The 23,498-nt window shown below is 41.2% G+C and overlaps 1 protein-coding gene across 1 annotated transcript in view; it reads left to right on the top strand.

Annotated features, from left to right (window-relative positions):
• MROH2B (maestro heat like repeat family member 2B) overlaps positions 1-23,177 on the top strand; it is a 75,254-nt gene extending 52,077 nt beyond the window's left edge. The window contains exons 25-42 of the mRNA XM_005556793.5: positions 2,052-2,187; positions 2,284-2,379; positions 2,636-2,725; positions 3,100-3,220; positions 5,620-5,717; positions 8,099-8,251; positions 10,724-10,881; positions 11,397-11,523; positions 12,011-12,198; positions 13,341-13,481; positions 15,168-15,282; positions 15,890-16,036; positions 16,282-16,464; positions 20,389-20,544; positions 20,889-21,020; positions 21,434-21,536; positions 22,523-22,588; positions 23,042-23,177. Of these exons, the coding sequence (XP_005556850.3) occupies positions 2,052-2,187; positions 2,284-2,379; positions 2,636-2,725; positions 3,100-3,220; positions 5,620-5,717; positions 8,099-8,251; positions 10,724-10,881; positions 11,397-11,523; positions 12,011-12,198; positions 13,341-13,481; positions 15,168-15,282; positions 15,890-16,036; positions 16,282-16,464; positions 20,389-20,544; positions 20,889-21,020; positions 21,434-21,536; positions 22,523-22,588; positions 23,042-23,148 (2,317 nt within the window). The 3' untranslated portion in view covers positions 23,149-23,177. The remainder of the gene's footprint in view (positions 1-2,051; positions 2,188-2,283; positions 2,380-2,635; positions 2,726-3,099; positions 3,221-5,619; positions 5,718-8,098; positions 8,252-10,723; positions 10,882-11,396; positions 11,524-12,010; positions 12,199-13,340; positions 13,482-15,167; positions 15,283-15,889; positions 16,037-16,281; positions 16,465-20,388; positions 20,545-20,888; positions 21,021-21,433; positions 21,537-22,522; positions 22,589-23,041) is intronic.
• The last annotated feature ends 321 nt before the right edge of the window (positions 23,178-23,498 follow it).

Genomic DNA, 23,498 nt, shown 5'->3' with positions numbered 1-23,498 from the left:
AATATGTCTCATCTTACTGAACCAACCTCCTATTGCTATATATAATTGTTGCCTATTTTAAAAACTATAAATAATACTTTGATGAACACCTTTGTGCAAAAAATTATTTTCTGAACTTTTAAGTATAATAGTTGATAGTTTTATTCAATAAATATTATTAAGTGGCATCTATGTCATATCAGTCAGTGAACTCGGTTGCAAAAGAGTGATGATGAACAAGATATGACCCTCCCCTGACAGAGTTTCAGCCTACTGGGGGAAACGGATGTAAGAAGCACCCACGTAATTTCTCCAAATGTGGTAAGAGGCAAGATAAGAGAAAGTACAGGTTGCCATGTTAACAAAATGAGAGAGGTTTGTAGAAATCTCAAATAAATCAATCTTGAAGATGAATTAAGAATTAACCAGGCTCTGGAAGAGTGTTGTCAAGTAGAAATACAATGCAAGTCACATATGTCATTTAAAACTGTCTGGTAACCACTTTTAAAACAGTGAAAAGAAATGATTAAATTAATTTTAATAGTATATTTTATTTGATCCAATATATTTATTATATTATTTCAACATATATTCAGTATTTTAAAATTGTATAATTTATATTATTCTTCATACTAAATCTTCAAAATCCCATGTGTTACACTTACATTGCATCTTAATCCGGATCAGCCCACAACTCATGTTCACCAGCACATGTGGCTAGAGACAGCACAGCTGTAGAACTTGAAAACTAATCTCTAATGACAGCAAGCAAATCAGTGGTTGTCAAGGGGGAGGAAAAGATAACCTGCAAAGGGGAATAGAAAAAAAATAAAGTATGATAGAAATATTCTATATTGGTTATCTAACCGTCAGTGTTTTCGTAAGTACGAATATCTCTCAAAATTGTTTTTTTTTTTTTTTTTTTTTTTGAGACGGAGTCTCGCTCTGTCCCCCAGGCTGGAGTGCAGTGGCCGGATCTCAGCTCACTGCAAGCTCCGCCTCCCGGGTTTACGCCATTCTCCTGCCTCAGCCTCCCGAGTAGCTGGGACTACAGGCGCCCGCCACCTCGCCCGGCTAGTTTTTGTATTTTTGAGTAGAGACGGGGTTTCACCATGTTAGCCAGGATGGTCTCGATCTCCTGACCTCGTGATCCACCCGTCTCGGCCTCCCAAAGTGCTGGGATTACAGGCTTGAGCCACCGCGCCCTGCTCAAAATTGTTTTAATGGATGCAGCTTACTATACATAAATTATACTTTGATACATTGATTAGCAGTGAGCCAGACAATAAAGACGAGAATACTACATAGAGCTTTCCCAGCTGGTACTGAATTTTATTCCTCTCTAAGAGAACCTTATTTCCCTGATGGTGTCATCATTTTTAATTGCTTTGCTAATTTGGTAGCTGACTAATGGTATCTTATTGTCTTAACTTACATTTATTTAAAAGTAAATGGGGTTTTTCAGCCTTATTGAACATGTGCATTTTCCCAAGTCATGTCTAGACTTTTTCATATCCTTAAGAAGTCTATAGTAAACATTTGAAAGAAAGGCAGAAAGGAAGAAACACTCCAGTGTCATTTGTTCACTTTTGCATTCATAAGAACCTATAGTATATGTGGCACTATTTAGAACATGAAAAGGCACATGAAACTGATAAAAGTCACTGCTGCAGACCTACAATCTAGTTGAGGAGATACATATATATCTCTCTGTCATTCTCTCTCTCTCTCTTTCTCACACTCTCTCTCATACACACACACAAGACGGAGAAAACAAGTGGGTTAAAGCGGTCACAGATCATGTAATAAAGTGTTAAGGAACACAAAGTGAGTGGTGATTTGTTCATCAATCTAAAGAATGGAGGTGTATTGACTATGCTCACCAATGCAGTGTGATTCTACGTTCCCATCTCTCCCTACTCCTGTTACCACCTCTCTCAACGTCCCAACATGTCAGAAAATGTGACACATTAGTCACATGGTCAGACGTGATTGGCAGTTCTTGGGAACTCCACTGGGTATGTTCTGTTGGTCGTTGTAATATCCATTCCTCCACCTGGTTCTCATTTCAGTAAACTGAAACCTCAGCTGTCACTACAAGATCACCTTAACATTCTTGAAGAGAATACTCGGAGGCTGCTGCCCCTTCCACCTCTGGAAAATCTGAAAAGTGAAGGCCAGACAGACAAGGACAAGGAGCACATTCAAGTATGCACTAGTGAGGCCTAAGCAGAATGAAAATCTGCAGTGGGACCTTACTTTCTCACCCCAGCCTGAGACTTACACACATGTATTTGATTTCAGTTTCTCTATGAACGATCCATGGATGCCCTAGGAAAACTTCTGAAGACCATGATGTGGGATAATGTGAATGCAGAGGACTGTCAGGAAATGTTTAATGTGAGTAGAGCCTCTACTCAAACTGATTCTCATTCTCCCTAACCTGTTCTTCAATGTTCACTCCAAACTCTACTGCATTTTCCTCACATGAAGACATCCAGCTGGACCCACCCACACCCCACATACAGCCATCTACTTAAAAATTGTGGGGAGGCGAGCACCCTGTTACAGAAGAGGCAGAGACAGAAAGAGAGAATATGAAACTAGATGAATATGAAGAATACTAAAGAAAGAACATTTATTCTTTGACCAACAGCTTCTCCGAATGTGGCTTGTTTCACAAAAAGAGTGGGAAAGAGAAAGAGCCTTCCAGATCACCGCGAAAGTGCTGACAAATGATATCGTGGTAAGTAATCCCCTGGAATGAATAGACTTTATTGCTTGTGAACGGCAGGGATCTCTGAGACGTCTGGAATCCAAAACTCCTGCATGGTGGATCTTGCATCTCAGAGCAAAGTGCTTTTTGAAGTATTTTTGGAGAGAGCTCTAACTTCAGAGTGCAGCTCACACATACAAATTGAGCTACTGGGTTGTCTTTACATGCATGCTTACTTTTCCACTGCCCTTAAAAATAGGCATCTTGTAGGAGAAAGTGCAAGATCAGATTTCATTCCAAGGACCTGCAGAGAGAAAATAAGAGACTTGAGATCCAGTGTTGGGAATATCCTGGGATATGACCAAGCTACCTCATCACAACAGGGTGCCTCCTTTATCCTGCAGGCACCAGAGAACTTTAAAATTGGTTCACTGCTTGGACTCCTGGCTCCTCACTCCTGTGATACCCTGCCCACCATCCGTCAGGCGGCTGCTAGCTCAACTATTGGTCTGTTCTATATAAAAGGTGAGGGAAAGGTGGGGAGCCCACAAATGAAGAAAAGAAACCCATCTTCTTTTATTCTCAGCTTTTCTCCTATGCACCTATGTCTCTCTCCTTTCTCCCCTCTCCTGTCTCTTCTTTCCTCATTTTCCTCCTTTTCTCCTCTCCTCTCCCCTCCCCATCTCTCTCTCAGTCTGTCTCTCTCTGTCTCTCTCTCTCTCTGTTCCTCCTTCCCTCTCCAGTTCAGCAATTTCTGTTTTAATACCTTAATTATATCACAGAATCTGTCTCCTAGATCTGAAACAAGTATTTCTTTCCTCAGTGGCTCTGTTTTCCCATTTTTTAAAATAGAGATAATAACACCAAAGCATTATAAAGATCCATTAAAGTAGGTAAAATGTTTTGAGAGTCTCCGATTTAAATCACTAAGCAATTGGGCATATTAGCAATGCTTCCTCTATCACATGGTTTTCTTCAGGAGAAAATTGCAGTATTATCATGGTACTAAGTGCCTTTCAAAGCTCTCCAAGAGACAGAACATTGTGGAAATTTTCAGAGCAGGAGCTCCTCCTGCTCTCCAAGTACATGTGAATAACTGTCAATACCACAGATATTAGGAATTTTTAAACCTCCGTCTCAGGCTGAAACCAACAATCAGGGCTTCCTGTCCAGGTTAATTGAGTCCATGTTTCATCAAGGATAGCTCTACATTGTGTGTGTGCAGTTCTGCAGAGCAGGCGCAGCCAGAAACAGTCTAGACTTAATGTCATCTCATGCCTGCCTGTGTTCCACACATCATTCTTTTAGGTATTCAAAATATTTGTTGAGTGCCTTTCCATGTGTCAGGCACTGTTCTAATGCTGGGGACACAGAGATATTACAGTTCCAATATTCACATTTTATAAGCGTGTTAAAGCCAAAAGGTAGGATTTGGTTAGGGGAAGAGAGATAGTCAGTCAAAAGAAAAGAAAAAACTCTTCAGCAGAATCAAAGTAGGTATGAAAGTCCTTTGGGATATAGGAAGATAATTAAGGATATATGTTTTTACCAAGTCAGGAAAAAAGCAGAATTAAGGAAGTGAGAACTAAAGAACCATTCCAGGCTGGGCGTGGTGGTTCACCCTGTAATCCCAGCACTTTGGGAGCCCAAAGTCTGTGGGTCACTTGAGGTCAGGAGTTCAAGACCAGCCTGGCCAACATGGTGAAACCCCATCATCTACCAAAAATACAAAAAAGTAGCCAGAGGTGGTGGTGGATGCCTGTAATCCCAGCTACTTGGGAGGCTGAGGCAAGAGAATCACTTGAACCTGGAAAGCAGAGGTTGCAGTGAGCCAAGATCGTACCTGTGCACTCCAGCCTGGGAGACTGTCTCAAAAAAACCAAACCAAAACAAAACAAAAACCATTACAGTAATAACAGAAATATGCCAGTAGGGAACTCATAGGAAGAAAGGAATTTGGATTCTATTATTGTTCTACCTATTTTTCCTTTAGCCTACTTCATTTTCCTAAAATATGAAAAATTCAGGTCCTCAAACACTCTTTGTTAATAAAACTCCCATACTTTGTAATTTACATTGACATTTTCCCTGATGGACCAAACAAGCATGGTGGAGAGAAAGAACATGTACTACTAAAATACCTACTAGACACAAGTAACAAGTGTGATGCTAAATTAAATACCCATCGATACTCATGGACATTTCTCACTTAGTTTTGAAAGGGGAGAATCTGAAATTAAGAAGTTTCCAGTTACTTGGACCACTGAAAGTAGAGTATCTGGGTTTTGAGCTCAGGCGCATCTGACTTCAAAGTCCACATGTATTGCACTGGGCTAGGCTGCCTTCCGTAGAATGGTTCATGTGTTAGTTTCCATGATTAATATACATTCAAATAACAAACAAAATCTTTATTGGTTAGGCCTGCATTTACAAATTGATATCAACAATCACTTACACAGTTGCTGATGTAAACTTCTCATTACAATAGTTACTTTTCAGTTTCCCCAATGAGGGAGCTCACTGAAGAATAGAAATCCAAGAGAGATAGCAGCATAGCAGAGTAGTTGGAGCCTGGGCATTTGTGTCAGACAGACCAGGGCTCAAATTCAGACTCTCCTATTTTTATTCACCATGTGCCTTGGGCCATATCTTCACATCTCTGTTCCCACCTTCTCATCTGCAAAACCAAGAAGGGAATAGGAGAGTCTACCTCAGATAATGCTTATGAGTAATAAATGAGATCGTTGTATGCAGAGTGTTTGCATGGTGCCCAGCATGTAGAAACCCCTCAGTATGTGTTAGCGCTTATGTTCACCCTCTCATCGGACAGCAGCTAATTTAGAGTCATATCAAAATGTAGCCAGCCTCGTCAACCCCTATCAGGTCTTTGAATGCTTAAACATTTCTCCCTTTGTTGATTTTAGGCATTCGCCTGGAAGTGGAAAGACTGCAGGGTTTGCAGGAAGGGCTGGAAAGTGATGACGTGCAGGTTCAGATCAAGATTTCTTCTAAAATAGCTAAGGTAATAAATATGGAGGAGTGGCCAGTGGATATAAAGATTCTGGATTGATTTCCAAATGGGTAAGCTACATACTCCCCACTGCAAAGGAAGATAGATATTCAAGCTGATTGAAGGACTCATGGTCCTGTCATTTTCTAACTCTGAGTACACATGCCTAGTCAACACTCACTACTGATCATTTCATATGGTGGGAAACTTTGTAGACCAAGTGTTCTTCCCCAGAATGTGGGATGCTGTGGGTTGGAGTGGAAGGAACAAGAGCTTTGGAGTTAATCAGATGCACTCTGTGTGCACTGATTGAAGTTCAGTCTCCTCATCCTCAAGAAACAAAAACAAAAGACCATTTTGTAGTTGTTGTGAGGACTGGCCGATCAATTCAATCACTCATTCAGTCATGCATTCACTTACCTCCCTTCTCCTGAGCACCTACCATATGCAAAGCTCTATTCTAGGCACTAAGAAAGCAGAAAATACAATTCCTGTTTCGCTGAGCTTGCATCTTAGTTAAGGAAATCCAAAAAATAAACATCAGATAATGATAACCAAGAAGAATAAAGTCAAGAAAGGGAATAAAGAATAGGTATGAAGTGATCCTCTGGAGAAGGACACCCTGAAAGAGATAATCATGGAAATATCTGGAAAAGAGAATTCCAGGCAGAGGGAAAACAGCAAGTGCAAAGCCCCTGAAGTATAGAAAGAGGGAGTAATGAGATCCAAAAGATAACCAGAGGCTGATCCAAGGGCCTCCTGAGCCTTTTTAAGGAACTTTTTTTTTGCTCTATTTGAAATCAAAAGCCAGTGGAGGGTTCTGAGAAGAGTCAGGCCACTACACATAATTATGCCAATTTTGAAATGCAAAAAGGCACCCTCATGTGTGACAACATCACTCATAATGTAGACATTACAGATTTATATTGATGTTAATGGCAATTTTCCACAGGTGGCAGTAAAGGATCCAGCAAAATCAGTACGTTATGACAATATACTTAAAGAGAGAAGTGAAATATCTTGAGGACGGGGCTCATATCCCTGTGTGCAAATGCCTCTTCTAGGCTAAGAGTGGTTCTGAGAGGAAAAACACAACAAGACTTACATTTCTGAAGGGCCACTCTGGCAGCTATGTGGAGACTTGAATGTAGACTGTTAAGAGCAAAATTAGGGAAGTCAGTTTGGAGGAAACTGCAAGACTCCAGCTATCAAATGAGGCAATTGGGACCAAGGAAGGTGGCTGTAGCAGAGACACGAGTAGTTGATCAGCAAATGACAGAGAAGCCATTTGGGGGACAGGAAGGGAACATATGTCAAATGCCTTAAAAGGGGCCCGACACATAATAGGTGCTCAAAAACATGAGCTCCCTTCTTTCCTTTGCTCCTGAATCAACATCCAACCCACTGTGAGACAAAACAGCTAATCATGAAGCTTGGACAACAGACAAGCATTTGGAGTTACATAGAATGGTAGCCATGGCATAGTCCTTTGATCTTAGAACCATAATAACTCAGCGAATGGCTTGGATGTGCAAATATTCAAGGAAAGGAGCTCATATCTTCACAATATCATCCGGCCACTTAATGCAAGGGGAAGACCACTGTAAATAGGAACTTTCTCATGTCTACAAACTCATAATCATTACCATTTTGCTTAGTTAATTCCCCAGATAATGATCCTGGAACTCATTCAAACACCAGCTTTTCACCTGCCCTCCCACTCCTTTTTCATTAATGCACACACACAGACATACACACTCAAATTCACACACTGCTATCAACCGAGCATTCTGTATAGTGCTTGCACCTAGAGATAACAATTGCAAAGTTCTTCCATTTTATTGACCTTTTATGGACTGTTCTTAATATTGAAATATGGAAGAGCAAGAAACAAGGCTCATAATAATCCATACTCCATATGTACATTGTCCACCACCTGACTATTCAGCATGGTAATTAGTACATATTGATAGATTTTCCTGAATTCTCAAGGTTTAAGTATTATGTGGCAGATTCAAGACATGTTTCTATGATATAGGAATGTATGTAAAAGGAATTTATAATGTATATATTGCTATATAAGCATTCTACATTATTTTTCCCTATGTAGTATGCTATAACTTTAGGCTTGGAGAGGAAATTGCCTTAGCAGGCTTCGGATTCAATAAATATGAAATGATAAAAAGACAACTCCATGGAAAGTTTGCTTAGTAATAACAGGTCATGTCTATGCCCTGTTCTAGTATTTTCTCTAGTTTCTGGGGCCTCAGTCAAAACTGTTGAAAAGTTCAGTGGCTTCTAATACCCTAAAACAAACCATAACAGCATGTTGTAAGTATCTAGATATAAAATGGGGTGGTTGATTACATGAATCTTTCTGGGTGCATTTTCAGATTGTCAGTAAATTCATCCCAAATGAAGAAATTCTGATGTTCTTAGAGGAAATGCTGGATGGTCTGGAGAGCCTCAACCCCACATGCACAAAGGCCTGTGGCATATGGATGATCACTGTCCTGAAGGAGCAGGGAGCTGCTCTGGAAGATCAGGTGAACTGATAGCCAGTTTTACAACTGAGCAGAATTCTATCACTTCTAAAATGCCAAGTCAGCCACTGCCTCTGTTTGTCCACTGATGGGCGGCATGCAAAGGCTTGCACAGCCTCAAGAGGCCTCATTAGAGACCCACATTGTGTGTTTAACAACAAGGCTCATGTTGAGGTCCTGTCTCAATTGCGTCTCTTGTCTTTTAATATAAAAGCTTTTCAAACTGTCTCACTCTGGCTAGAGGAAGCATCTTTGAAACAAGGCCATTTGGATGATTGAAAACTGGGTTGTTAGAGCTGTAAGGATAAGAGTGACCATGTGGATGCCTTAGAGACAACCACCAAGGGCAGGAGTTTCTAATTTCACTGCTACTCTTCAGGCTTTTCTCCCACACCCCATAGTGTTTATTGTCTGATAACCATTGGACTGGGGAAAGTCCTCAATTCTTCTTCCCAACTGGAGAGTTAAGCAGAATGAACAAGATTTAAATTCAGGAAGCTTGGTTAAGAGCTCCAAGTGGAGATACCTCTCTTTTCTCTTCTGAAGTCAAAAATAGAATACAAGTTATTCAAACATTAATAAGAAGAGAAAAATGGGCTGAGTGAGGTGGCTAACACCTGTAATCCCAGTACTTTGGGAAGCCAAGGCAGGTGGATCACTTGAGGACAGGAGTTTGAGACCAGCCTGAGCAACATGGAGAAACCTTGTCTCTACTAAAAATACAAAAATTAGCTGGGCATAGTGACAGGTGCCTGTAATCCCAGCTACTTGGGAGGCTGAGGCAGGAGAATCACTTGAACCAGGGAGGCACAGGTTGTAGTGAGCTGAGATTGTGCTACTGCTCTCCAGTCTGGACAACAGAGCAAGACTCTGTCTCAAAAAAAAAAAAAAAAAATCTTTACCTAAATGAAAGCAATTCAAAGGGAGTAAGAGAAAGAAGTTCTTGTCCCTATGGTCCAGTCAACTACTCTCAATTTAAAGACTCTCCAAAGCACAGCTTTTGTGTCAAGGGCATTGAAAATTTCTTCTGTGCTGATTACTTTTCAATAAGTCTTTTTGAAAATATTTATTGAGTATATACTACGTGGTAGGCACTGGACAGCCAAAACTGATAAATTGATAAATGTGGAATGTCCATATATTTGAGTGTATAGCATAAAGAGTTGTTCACACAGTAGGCAAAGGCTTACAATAGGGACCTAAATACTCTCCAACCATCATTGAGCTGGGAATCTGTGGTAATCATAAAGGGGGGCTATTTATAACTAAGGAGTTGTAATTCAGAGAAAATATATTTTAAATTAATGTCTAACTTAAATGTCTATCCAAAATAAGAGAGAGAAATGTCTACTAGAAGCAAAGTTACTTTAGCATAGATATATGCCTTTGTCCATGTCAAAAATCCAAATGTGTGATATCATTCCCTACTGCCCACAGATTAACATCCAAATTCATAAAGGTGGCATTCAGTACTCTGAGATCTGGGTTCATCTTTTCTATAAAGTCATCTTCCTTTTATTACCCTTGTTCTCTCTACACTCCAGCCTGGACCATTCTCCTACACTAGGAATCTCAGCATTTTCTTATGCCCATGTTCCCATGATTTTTTAAAAAATAGATTTTTTAGAGCAGTTTTAGGTTCACAGCAAAATTAAGCACAGTTCCCATCTACCCACTCCCTTTACATGCACACAGCCTCCCGACTATCAGTATCTCCCGCCAGAGTAGATTTGTTATGATCCGTAAACCTACAATTACACATCATTATCACCCAAAGTCCACAGGTCCATGGACTTTAGGGTTTAGGGTTCACTCCTGGTGTTGTACAGTCATGGGTTTGACAAATGTGTAATGACATGTATCCACCAGTATAAGATCATACAGAGTGGTTGCACTGCCCTAAAAATCCTCTGTGCTCCACCTATTCTCATGTCTTTTAACTTCACATCTTTATCTGTTTTTCTTCTTTCTGACAAGGATGCCCTTCCCCACCATCTGTCTCCACCTTGCCTTTTGAAATTGCTACAAATGCTTCAAGACCCAAACCAAATGGCCCTCCAATGTGAATCAGTTCCTCCTGGATTCTGGTTGTATGCACCTCATGTATACCATTTGCCATAGACTGCCTTGAAGTACAGGACTTTAGGTCTATGATTGATATTTTTTATTGGATCACTCACTCTTTTTGCAAAAGGGGTACATCTTTTTCATCTTTGGTAAATTGCAACAATGGCAAACACAGCAACTGTCATAATACACTCTTTCACAAAATGTTTCCTAAATTGAATTAGGAATAAATACCCAATTCATGAATAATCCTCCCGAGTGAGAAATAGGCCACATGTGAAATCAATTATTATTTTTAACATTATTTAGAATTCATCAACTGCCCACCCACGACAGGTACCTGTTCTGAGTCATTCACATAGAGGGAAAATGGCAACTTAATGTTTGACTTCGCTTTTTTCTCTTTAGCTATTGGAGATCTTAAGCACAATTTACCATCACATGCCAGTCCTCAGACAAAAAGAAGAAAGTTTTCAGTTCATGCTAGAAGCCATCTCCCAGATAGCCAGCTTTCACATGGAAACAGTTGTTGACAACCTTTTACAGAAGCCTCTGCCCTTTGACAGGTAGATTCTTATTGAACTGATTCCTTCTCCTAGAGAAGGCCACTCAGAAAGGCCTTGGGGAGGGATTTATGGTTTGAGAGCAAGATAGCAAACAAAGGCTGAAAATAGCTCATCTGAATAACAATTTAACAATTGGTATTTGAATCACAAATGAGGTTTTTCCAAGTGCTTTTCATATATATAAGATATATATGTATTGCATAATAATATTTTTAACCATATGCCATAGGAATAAGAGAATATTAAAAAGTGAATATTCTCCTCTTTCTGGTGGCCTAGAATGCACCTACATGAGAGGTTCCCATCTTAGTGGACTTTAACAAAGTTCTGTAACCCAAGGCTAGGTTGCTGAATTGTTATGTAAAACATCTTTCTTATCCCCAGGCATGGCAGCATGTCCATCTGCCCTTGAAATTGTGATTAGTCATAATGTGATTTTAGAGTGAGTCAGATGGAGAAGCTTAGAGCCTGAGGGGTTGTGCCTTATCTACCAATTTCCTGCTTTGCCAACCTAGGGACACAAAAACATTGTGGAAGGCGCTGGCTGAAAAGCCAGCCTCCAGTGGGAAACTCTTGCAAGCCTTAATAGACAAACTGGAGACCGAGTTAGAAGATGACATCGCCAGGGTTGAGGCAATTTCAGTGAGTTGGACAGCCTGAACCCATCACTTGCCTGAGACTGCGCCATCCTCTATGATCTATCCCCACCTGGAGCTTGGTGCTCTCACATTAATGACACCTCCTTCTCTCATACCCTAACTTTATTCAGTTTATAGTTATGGCTGTACTTTTGTCTGTGGCTGATCATTTTTTGAAGCAAATTTCTCATCAACCCCCACCCCCAAAATCTATGTATCTATATTTCTAGATTAGTCTAGAAGATATCCGAAGGACCCTTTTTTGTCGAAAAACCCCAGTGCTGAAAACATTTTATTTTACATGACTAGTATCCCCTGGCAGTCACAGGACTGACATGGCAGTCCCTGAGTTGAGAAATTTCCAGACAATAAACCCTCCCATTTCTATGTGTTTTTACTGGTGGAGAAAACAAAGTTGAACATCAGCCCAGACAGAAGATGGTGTTGGAGGAGATGAGACGGCCTGACCAAGAGGCCCTTTCTCCTCTCAGGTGGCCTGTGCTATGTATGAAGTGATCTCAATAGGCACCTCTGTCACCGGCTTGTATTCAGAGCTGTTCACTCTCCTCCTGAAGCTGGTTAGCTGCACACTGGGCCAGAAGATGCCCACGTCTTCCTGGAGCCGCAGGCGGCATGTGATGCAGCAGGGAGAACAGCAGCAGATCCCAGACCCCTGCAGGTAAACGGCCAATCAGGAAGCATCTTCCACAGAGGTCCCAATCCCAGACTCCAGGAGCAGCATTGCAGAAGTCAGGGTCTGCCCTTTCTGTCATAACATCCATTGTCCATGAAGAAACAAGGCTCTACTGTCCCTAAGCCATGACACCATAGTTCTTCTTGAGCCAGTATCCAGTGTAGCTACACAGAATAGTCACTCAAAGAATGAGGGTCTATGCTTTCTTTCCTAGAGGAACTACTGTATTATCTTTGGTTTCTATCATTGAGATCTTCCTAAAGAGGCTGGACTCTTGTGATCTTCAAGTCTACCAGGGAAAGAAGAAAAATAAAAATAAATACCATATTTCATAAATTCTGAGACTTCAGCAATTGAAAAAAAGCATTTTTGCATACCATTGAGAAAAGAGAAAAGGACTCCAAAGTAAGCAGTGAATCAATGCTTTCTTAAACTTTAAAATTTTTATTCTGTACTTATCAAAAGAACTCTTTTAGGATTATGAGGTATAAATTTTCATTTTATATCACATCATTCTGTTTCCTTGCTTTTTGCAGAACTTTTCATTCCAATGTAAAATTACAGTGCAACATTTTTAAAGACATTTTAAACACCATTTAGATTCAACACATGTATTAGGTTGGTGCAAAAGTAATTGCTGATTGTACTATTAAAAGTAATAGTTCCAATAATACATGTAACTTTACTAAAATGATGGTAATATAAAGAGCTATACCTTAACAGGCAACAGATGTGAATGCACAGACAATAGCAACTACGTCACAAGTACTGTCTGGCCAAGAACAATTGTAACACACATCTACTGCAGGATGCATCCTGATTTTAGAGATGCTGTTTTAGAATCAGTGAAATATGGTATTTTTCACTTTTTATTCTTATGGCTTATTTTTTCTCATGGGGGGAGTGTTGACAAGATTTTGTGGCGTTACTTACTGACCCACGTCATCTGAATGTCCCCAAGGATCCTAAGGCTAAAATGTGAGCATAGGGCTGCCTGTTTTTCCCTTATACAACATCCCCTAGTCCAGCGGTGGGAAAGCATTGTGAGGAGTGGGAAGGTAAACTTGGGAATTTGCAATTCCCTATAAGGGTTGACTTAGTTTTGTAACGCTGACTGTCTTCTTTAGGCTTTCAACTGCTACTCTAAGATGTTTGCAAGCCCAAGCCATGAGAGAAGGCCTTGCAAAGGAATCTGATGAGGGGGACAACTTATGGACTCTCCTCAGCAGTCCTAGTACACATCACATAGGCGTATGTTCACTGGCCAGGTAATGTGCAGACTTTCTAGAACCAGATACAAAGAAGAAAACAAAAAACAAAAACAAACAAACAAACAAAAACAGAAAAAAAAAACGTGCAATACAGGCAACTTCACTGAGCATAATGATTCACTTAGGACTAATAGTCGAAGGAGGACAAACAGGGAAGAAGGAAAAGGGAGTGGGAAGGGACGGTAAGATCAGCCCCACACACACCACTCACCTCAAGAAACATGATTCAGGTGAACATCTTTAGACAAACTATACTTATTTTTTGAAAGAAATATTTAATATTCACATACCTAGAATTCTGTTGAACATTTTCTTAATCAGCCTTTCAAAAAAAATTTTTTTTTAAATTTCATTAGATTTTGGGGGAACAGGTCATGTTTGATTACATGAATAAGTTCTTTAGTGATGATTTCTGAGATTTTGGTGCACCCATCACCTGAGGAGTGTACACTGTACCCAATGTGTAGTCTCTTATCCCTCACCCCACTCCTGCTCCTTCCCCCAAACCCCCAAAGTCCAATGTATCATTCTTATGTCTTTGCATCCTAATAGCTTAGCTCCCACATATGAGACAGAACATACAACGTTTGCTTTTCCATTCCTGAGTTACTTCACATAGAATAATAGTCTCCAGTTCCATCTGGGTTGCTGTGAATGCCATTATTTCACTCCTTTTTATGGCTGAGTAGTATTTCTATATATATATATATGCACACCACATTTTCTTTATCCACTCATTGATTAATGGGCATTTGGACTGGTTTTATATTTTTGCAATTGCAAATTGTGCTGCTGTAAACATGCGTGTGCAAGTATCTTTTTTGTATAATGACTTCTTTTCCTCTGGGTAGATATACCTAGTAGTGGGATTGCTAGATCAACCGGTAGATCTACTTTTAGTTCTTTAAGAAGCTCCACTGTTCCATAGTGGTTGTACTAGTTTGCATTCCCACCAACAGTGAAAAAGTGTTCTCTTTTTATGGCATCCATGCCAACATCTTTTTTTTTTTTATTATGGTCATTCTTACAGGAGTGAGGTGGTATCGCATTGTGGTTTTGATTTGCATTTCCCTGATCATTAGTGATGTTGAGCATTTTTCCGTATGTTTGTTGGCCATTTGTATATCTTCTTTTGAGAATTATCTATTCATGTCCTTAGCCTGCTTTTTGATGGGATTTCAAACTACATTTAAATTGGACAGTTGGATAGGTCATTTTAAAATTTGAGCCCTGGTGGGCTTTCATCAAGTGTCTCTCTCTCTCTCTCTCTCTCTTTTTTTTTTTTTTTTTTTTTTTGAGACAAGAGTCTTGCTCTTCGCCCAGGCTGGAGTGTGTAGTGGGGCAATCTCAGCTGACTGCAACCTCTGCCTCCCAGGTTCAAACAATTCTCCTGCCTCAGCCTCCTGAGTTGCTGGGACTACAGGCGCACACCACCATGTCTGGCTAATTTTTTGTATTTTAGTAGAGACGCGGTTTCACCGCGTTGCCCAGGCTGGTCTCGAACTTCTGAGCTCAGGCAATCCACCTGCCTCAGCCTCCCAAAGTGCTAGGATTTCAGGCATGAGCCACCACCCCCAGCCAAGCATTCCTTTTTAGACAAATTACTTGCCTGATGAACAAATAGACTAAGCTTTCCTCCATTGTTTAGAAAAATAAGTCTCTGCTAAAACGTGCATTTTCTAGGAGCATGGCAGTGTGGCAACACGGAGTCATACTGGACATCATGGAACAGCTGCTCTCATCTCTCACCTCCTCCTCGGAGAGCTACCGGATAACCGGCACCGCTTTCTTCTCTGAGGCAAGGGAGAGCAGCCCCCAGAGCACACTCACTGGGTCCCCTTGGGGTATTTCTCTTAGGGTCTGGAGCCCAGTGTGCACTGGAACCAGGGAAGAGAGACTTCAAAGTGGGGGGCTTTAATAGAGGAGAGACCAGCTACTGCCAGAGATATGGTACCTAAGCAGGGGGTGAAAGAGGAAAAATAAACCACCTCACCCACCTCCTGCCCTCTAGTTTGCACAAGACAGAGAAAGGGGGACAATAAATCTGTGAGGGATGAAACAAAGCATTGTAGCACTGATGCTTCAAATTCTGGCCTAAAGACTATTCCAGCCAATCCAGAGAAGGAAAACTTTCAGTCATTCCTGTTTTCCCTGCCCCGTTTTCCATTGAGACTAGACATCTCTTATGCAGGTAACCGGGTTCACAGCACCACCTAAGCCTGACCTGTGCGCTGCTCAAATCTAGAGCTCAGCCTCAGCAAGACTTGCTGGTTCCCCAGAGGGCTTCCTCCTCTGCTCCACAAGCAGTGGGGTCCTCTCTTTAATTGTACTTATGATGTCTTTGGCACTCTCCTGAAGTAGGGGGCCACACCCTTAACTAAAGGGGAGGAGTGTGTTGGTTTCAGCTCATGAAGGAGCCAATCCTTTGGAAGCATGGGAATCTGCGAGATGTGCTGATCTTGATGGATCAAAGTGCCTGGGACTCCAACGCCACTCTGAGGCAGATGGCTATCCGAGGGCTCGGCAACACAGCATCTGGGGCTCCTCACAAGGTAAAAGGCGTTCTAAGGGGAAAAGGTTCACTTAAGTCGAGTTTTGAAATAATTACTTCCTAACCCACACCTAGTAGTTGCATAAAAATTAATTGGAAATCCAGATACATTGCTGAAGTAGTAGTTCTTGGGTTGAAGTACATGTGACCCTGACAAAATTTCAGTCCTCTTGTCTGAGGACTCCTTCCCTATTCCAGATATGCGCAGAACAATTTTGAAGATTAAGAGGTCTTATTTCAAAATAGGTGAAGAAACATAAGCAGTTAATGCTAGAATCTATCATCAGAGGCCTGTATCACCTGGCTCGCACCGAAGTCGTCTGTGAAAGCTTGAAGGCTCTAAAACAAATCCTGAATCTGCTCACAGACCGAGACGTGAGCTTCTACTTCAAGGAAATAGTGCTGCAAACAAGGACCTTCTTTGAAGATGTAAGTGAGCCTGTTTAGGAATCTTCCCTCCAGAAGTTAAGGAACAGAAAAAGGTTTAGGTAGTGTTCACAGAAGACATTGTCAGTGTCCCACCCATGTTCCTTGACCTGCCCCAGACAGGTCACCTGCACAATCTCCATACAAGCTGATGGCTTCCTGTGTCTCCCTGCCTGAGGGTGCTCTGTGGCTTGGCAGTCATGATTGATCTAAGCTGAGTGAGCCAGAATTGTTGGGGGAAGAAATGCCCTGGGAAGGACCCTCAAACAATAAGAAACAAGAGTTTGTAGATAAATTTCCCGGCTTCCTCACCCCTCAGAAAGATTGAGCTCCACTTGTTCATAACAGTGACACACTCATTAATACTTCCTTTCTTGGCTTTCCTCCCTTTCCTATCTCATTCCCACTCCCCGACCTGCTTCCTGGGCTCACCTCCCAAATAAATTACTTGCACCTAAGTCCTCATCTCAAGGTTGCTTTAGGGGGAAGCATAAATTATGACAGTGCTCAAAGACGAACTAGGACCTGAGTAAAGACAATGTTGCTTCTAACACTATCTTTCCACTTCCAACATTCAGAGACTCATTTTATCTAGGCGTCAGTAAGCTGCAGTCCATGGACCAAATCCCACCCACAGCCTGTTCTTGTAAATAAAATTTTATTGGAACACAGTCATACTCATTGATTACTTATTGTCTATTGCTGCCTTTACACTCCACTAACAGGGTTGATTGGCTGTTACAGAGACCTTAGGATCCACAGAGTTTAAACTATTTACTGTCTGGCCTTTTAGAGAAAAAGTTTGCCTGCTCCATAATCCCAATTTCAAAAAAAGATCAGTGAGCAGTCCTAGGCAGAGGGTAATTTTCCCTTATGCCTTCCAGGAAGCACATTTTAGTATTTATTTTTGGTTATTCATTGCCATCGATGTAAAAATATTTTTAACCCAAACCTATTATTTTGTAATCTAAATCTGCTTCCTCGTGTGCTATTGTCAAAGGAGATGGAAAACTGCTAGTTGCCTTCTCTAGTGCATTCTTCATAAACATTAAGGCTTTATTCGATTACCTAGTTACCGTACAGTCTGCAGACTTGAGAAGTCTTCATTTCCCTCATTATTCATCATAAACCTAATTTTTCTGCTCATTAAATATTTTGCAAGCCTGTGACTGAGTTGGACCTCTAAATGAGGCTCAAGAAGTATTGAATAGAATCTAAGGAAATATTATCTCTCAAATCCAACCTTTTCCTATTTCTTTGCTTCATTTTTTTAAAATTTTGCCCTCTCTTCCTGATCTTGACATGCTAACTATATGAACCTCTAGATTTTAGTCTGTAATATATGCCCACAGCATTCTTCAGTTTTGTATTTTTGCGGTTTTTCTTGTGTGTGTGCTAGCCTAAACCTGGCCTTTGAAAATATCTTTCTGCTTGTTTCCAACTACTTCCTCCAATTAACCAGTATCACTTTTAGGCCAGGCATGGTGGCTCATGCCTGTAATCCCAGCACTTTGGGAGGCTGAGGCTGATGGATCACTTGAGGTCAGGAGTTTGAGACCAGCCTGGCCAACATGGTGAAACCCCACCTCTAGTAAAAATACAAAAATTAGCCAGGTGTGCTGGTGCGTGCCTGTAATCCCAGCTACTCAAGAGACTGAGATAGGAGAATCGCTTGAACACAGGAGGCAGAGGTTGCAGTGAGCCAAGATCATGCCACTGCACTCCAGCCTGGGCGACAAGAGTGAAACTCTGTCTCCAAAAAAAACAAACAACAACAACAACAAAAAAAAAACAGCAACTTTTAATTATCTTGTCCTCAAAAATGCTTACTGGGGTAAAAGTAACAATGCTATTCTTTTTCTTCATTGCACAGGGCTGAAGTCACTCCTTCAGAACCCCAGCTGTTAAGTTTCCTGGATTGTTGTTGATCTGATAATCATTCTTTTAGATCTGAGCCTCCAGTAAATCACAAGTCCACTTAACAATTTCGTGGTCAAGATACTATTTCTCAGTGTCATCAGAGAAGGATAAAATGTGCTAAAGTCTTACTGGTTGTTAGCTCAGACCTTGCTCATCTCTAATAGGTGTCAACTCCATCATGTTTGCATAAAAGTAAAGTTGGACAAAACTTTGGCTCTTATTTGTTCTCCAGTAATGCCATCTTTACATAAGTATATTTAACTCTATGATCTATTGCCCTGATATTTTTCTGTAGATTAAGCATAGCTCTCTATAATCTCCAAGTTTCCTTTCTTTGGTTCTTTCAATATTTAAATACTTTATTAGACTTTTCAAAACATGGTGACACTTGAATGAAATGACAGAACAGAAAATGTGGCTGCTGCCACATGCTCCGTTCCCTTCTTGCTACTATTCCCTACCCTGTCACCCTGAGCAATCGCTTTTCCCTCTGTGACTCAATGTTCTCAAGCAAACATGAGGTCATTGGACTAGACGTTCTCTAATATTTCTCCCAGCACCCAAAACCCTTTTGCCACTTTTTCTTTCAGATTTTTCATCATCCCGATTGGTCGATTTTTCCTGGACCTATCATTAGCTCATTGATTTTGCAAAATTCAAACTTTTTTAACTAGATGCTTCTCTACTTTTCTAGTACCTTGTTTTTGGTTAGCTTTCCCTTTCTAAAGAGATATCTTTTAAAAATATATCCTGACCTTATTCCTAATAAATCTAAAGAATGTGTTTCTACTTTCATTTTCATTATACAAGGTCACATCTGAGCTTTTCCGGCCTTTTCCCAACAAATCATCATTTTTTTAGAAGATCTATATTAACTTTATTGTGGATCTAAATAATATTCTGCTATTCAGGACTGCTTTTTCTTTAATCCCTCTTTGTTCATATGGGTATTTTAAACTGGTTTTCTGGGCCTAAAAGTAAAAAAACTTCCATGAAATTCATCTCGCTTCATTTCTTCCCTGTCGGAACTCTGAAACATAACTCTAACGAGAAAACAGGAGGCCATCTTCCTCCACCACCTTTCTCTTGTTTTCTTTTTTCTTTTTTTTTTTTTTTTTTTTTGACACAGAGTCCCGCTCCTTCACCACTGGAATTCAGTGGCATGATCTTGGCTCACTGCAGCCTCCTCCTTTCAGATTAAAGCAATTCTTGTGCCTCAGCCTACCAAGTAGCTGTGACTACAGGCACACACCACCAGGACTGGCTAATTTATATATTTTTAGTAGATACAAAGTTTTACCATTTTGGCCAGGCTGGTCTCAAACTCCTGACCTCAAGTGATCCACCCGCATCAGCCTCCCAAAGTGCTGGGATTACAGTCATGAGCCACCGCACCTGGCCTCTCTTGGTTTCCTAAAATCATTGCTTGCCATCCTAGACAAAAAAAAAAAAAAGAAAGTTCCATAACTTCACATACTCAAGAGTAGAGCTAGGCACTTCTGTGTTTAACCTCTCTAAGAACCAAGGCCCAAATTCCCAAACTGCCTGTAATCCCTTTAGAAAATATTTGGTGTCATGGAGAACAGTACTAGGCCTTGGACAATTAAGATTAGAGACCTCATAATTCTAAGTTAGTAACGCAACCAAACTAAGTAAAATACACAACTGGCAGAAGCCCTCCCTGGCTTTGTCTATGAGTACCCCTGTGTATCATTCCTGTGGTCATCCTCACACTTCCCCACTGGCTACTCAAAGACAGAAATCAACTCTCTGGCATCACATAAACCCCAGACCCAGGGTTTTTTTAAACTCATGTAGTGTGGAGAGAAAGCTTCGGGAAGGAAAACGAGTTCTTGGAACATTTAGAGGCTGTGACTATGATGGACCAGTGCCTGGGTTCCAGCCTTCTTTTGCTGAAGTGGGAAGGGTGGGATTAGAGCTGAGAGTGTGCTGGCAGGGAATGGCATCTGAGAGGATATTCACCACGACATGCATTCGTCACCACAGGAGCAGGATGATGTGAGATTGACTGCCATCTTCTTATTTGAGGACCTGGCATCCCTAACAGGAAGAAGGTGGAAGATTTTTTTTGCTGAAGAAATAAAAAAGAGCCTGATCTCATTCCTTCTGCACCTTTGGGATCCCAACCCCAAGATTGGAGTTGTAAGTGCTCTCCACAGACACCTGCACCTCCTGCTCTCCCCATGGCTGAGAAGCACCAATAAACCTGGTCTAGCTGCACCAGAAGCCAGATCTAAAGTGCCAGATCTAAAGTCACCCCTTAGAACTGAATCTGAAAACCTCTTCTCCAATTCTAGGTTCTTCTTGCTGTCTCTTCCCGAGTTTACTCTTCCATCCTTGAAACTGGGAAGGTGCCAGCAATGACTATAAAGCCATTCACACCACTGACTTTTACTGCTTCTTTCCCAGTACTGTTCAGCATTTTTTCCCTTCTGGAATGAGATCCTAATGTTCTGGACTGTGATGCAGAAAACTCTGTTTTCCAGGCTTGCCGTGATGTCTTGATGGTCTGCATTCCCTTTTTGGGCCTCCAGGAACTCTACGGGGTATTAGACCATCTCCTTGATCAGGATCTACCAAGGGTCAGGGATTTCTATAGGCAATTCTGTGTGAAACTGGTGAGTGTCCAATAGATGCCGCCTCCAAAACAGGCAGGACAAGGGTCTAGATAAATCCTAGAAGGGCAAACAATGTAGCAAGGAATCTCTGGCCAGAGCCAGAACTGCCTTGGAAGGATGGCAGTGATCCTTGGTATCCTGCCACAGGACCCTCTGCTCCATTCCCAAGTCCTGACTGGGATATGTTCTCCTCGGTTCCTAAAATTCATATCAGTTGATTAATCCCTTAAACTCTGATGCCTTCCTGATTAAATGTAGATCAAAATACGCATAAGACAATTTGCAGTCAATTAATTTATGGCTGTATGAGTGCTCACTGGCCTTTACAGATCCATTCTGAGGACCTATAGGATGCTGAATGTCACAAAGGTTCACTTTCCAGTTGCTCTCTTTGTAATTCACATCTCTTCTAGGCCAAGAAAAGCCAGGAAATTCTGTGGATCCTCCACACACACTCCTTCACCTTCTTCACTAGCAGCTGGGAGGTGATCAGGAGTGCAGCTGTCAAACTCACAGGTGAGTACACACCCCCATTTCCTACCCAGATATGTCTGCTCTTTCCATCTGGTTTTGCTTTGACCAGAAGCTGTCCAGTATAAACACTAGTATGACCAATATAACCTTTTTTATTAAATCTCAGGAAGGGCTTTTATCTTACATCTTGTAACATCCTCCCGCAAAGAAACCTGCTTCCTTTTGCAGTGAAAACTCATGACCTCTCCTGACTCACCTACACTAATTCTCCTCCCATCTGAGCCCTTCATGCTCCTTCTGGCTCCAAGTCCTGCTCCTTCTTTGCTCCCAGCTGCTGCTCTTACATAAATATTTTTCTTCACCTCATCTCATAAGATAACCCACACTCAACATCCAAAGCTCAGTTCAAGCTGAGAGCTTTGGTAACATGATACAAGTGGGAAGTATGTTCATGTGGGGGCCAGCAACCCCTGGCTCTGCCATGTGATTCTGGAAATTGACTTAACTTTATGTTACCTCTCTGTCTGATGTATAAAATAAAACATAAGTAAGTCTCTAAAGATCCTTCTATCATGAAATTCTAAGTCTTACTTTGAAGCCTGTTCCAACTAATTCAGCCAAGAGACTACAGGCCCACTCCCTTCACCACCTTTAAGACCAAATTAAAAATATGAGGGTTCCTTCTTGACTCATATATATGATCCCCCCAACTATATTATACATTTTTTGAAGACAGAGATTCTATCTTACACACACTTGAAATCCCAACAACAACTAGCCTCCTCAGAAGATCATTCTGTGAACTCTGCCAAATATTCTGGATAAGTGACTACTTGCAGGCATGGCACTCTGGACCCAATAGAAGTCACCCTGACATCATTTTAGGGGGTGCAAAGGAAGTCATATAGTTTGCTCATTCACCAGCCTACCATTTACCTTCTTACCAGGTGCAGAGTCTAACCTGATCTACTTTTCATGGCTTCTTCCTCTATAATGAAATCAGTAACATTGTCTCCTATTAACTTTAGATGCCATTATTCTCAATTTGACCAGCCAATATGTGGAGTTACTAGACAGAGAACAACTGATCACACGTGAGTACCAACCTAGTTTCTTCCCAGCATATTGTTACATTCTTAGGAAAAGAGAAAATATTGCTACTCTAAGTTCTACGTGAGCCCAGAACTTGAAAATCTTAGCACCAGTTATTGTATCTGATGCTCTCTAGACACTAGAATTTCTCCAGGGTATAAAGCAACCTCCAGCTCCAGCTCTTTGCAGGCATCAGAAACACCAATAGACTACAACTTTCCAATTGCCTAAACCTACTGATCACAAGGTCAGGGCTTCTCTTCCCTTATTTCAATGTTAAAAGCAGTTCTTGTAGTTCCACATTCTACCTTTTTAAGATAAAATTCGAGCATGAGGACCTGAGCCCCACTTGGATCTGACCCTCAGTGCTAAAAAGTTGGGCCTTGGCTTGGTTTGCCCTTCTTGCTGGGCTCTGACTCTCCTCATGTGCTTATTTGCTATTCTTGCCATTTCAGGGCTCCAAGCTCTTCGTCGAGATCCATGTATTCGTGTCCAGAGAGCAGCTGAGGCTGCTTTGCAGACCCTCCTGAGAAGGTGTAAAGAGACAAGCATTCCTCTGTAAGCCATCAAGAAATAAACTGCTGGCTTTTCCTATATCTGACTCCTGTCTTCATCCTATTACCTCACAAACTTGCAGCATTTTGAGGAAAGAGATGCTGCCTAGGATGGGGATATTGAAGTGTTGGTATATTTCTTCCTCTAGACACATGCTCACGTATGTTTATTGCGGCACTATTCACAATAGCAAAGACTTGGAATCAACCTAAATGTCCATCAGTGACAGACTGGATTAAGAAAATGTGGCACATATACACCATGGAATACTATGCAGCCATAAAAAAGGATGAGTTTGTGTCCTTTGTAGGGACATGGATGCAGCTGGAAACCATCATTCTCAGCAAACTATCACAA

This window comes from Macaca fascicularis, chromosome 6 (assembly GCF_037993035.2).
Source record: "Macaca fascicularis isolate 582-1 chromosome 6, T2T-MFA8v1.1".
NCBI lineage: Eukaryota > Metazoa > Chordata > Mammalia > Primates > Cercopithecidae > Macaca > Macaca fascicularis.
This window is presented reverse-complemented; position numbering and strand designations above follow the sequence as displayed.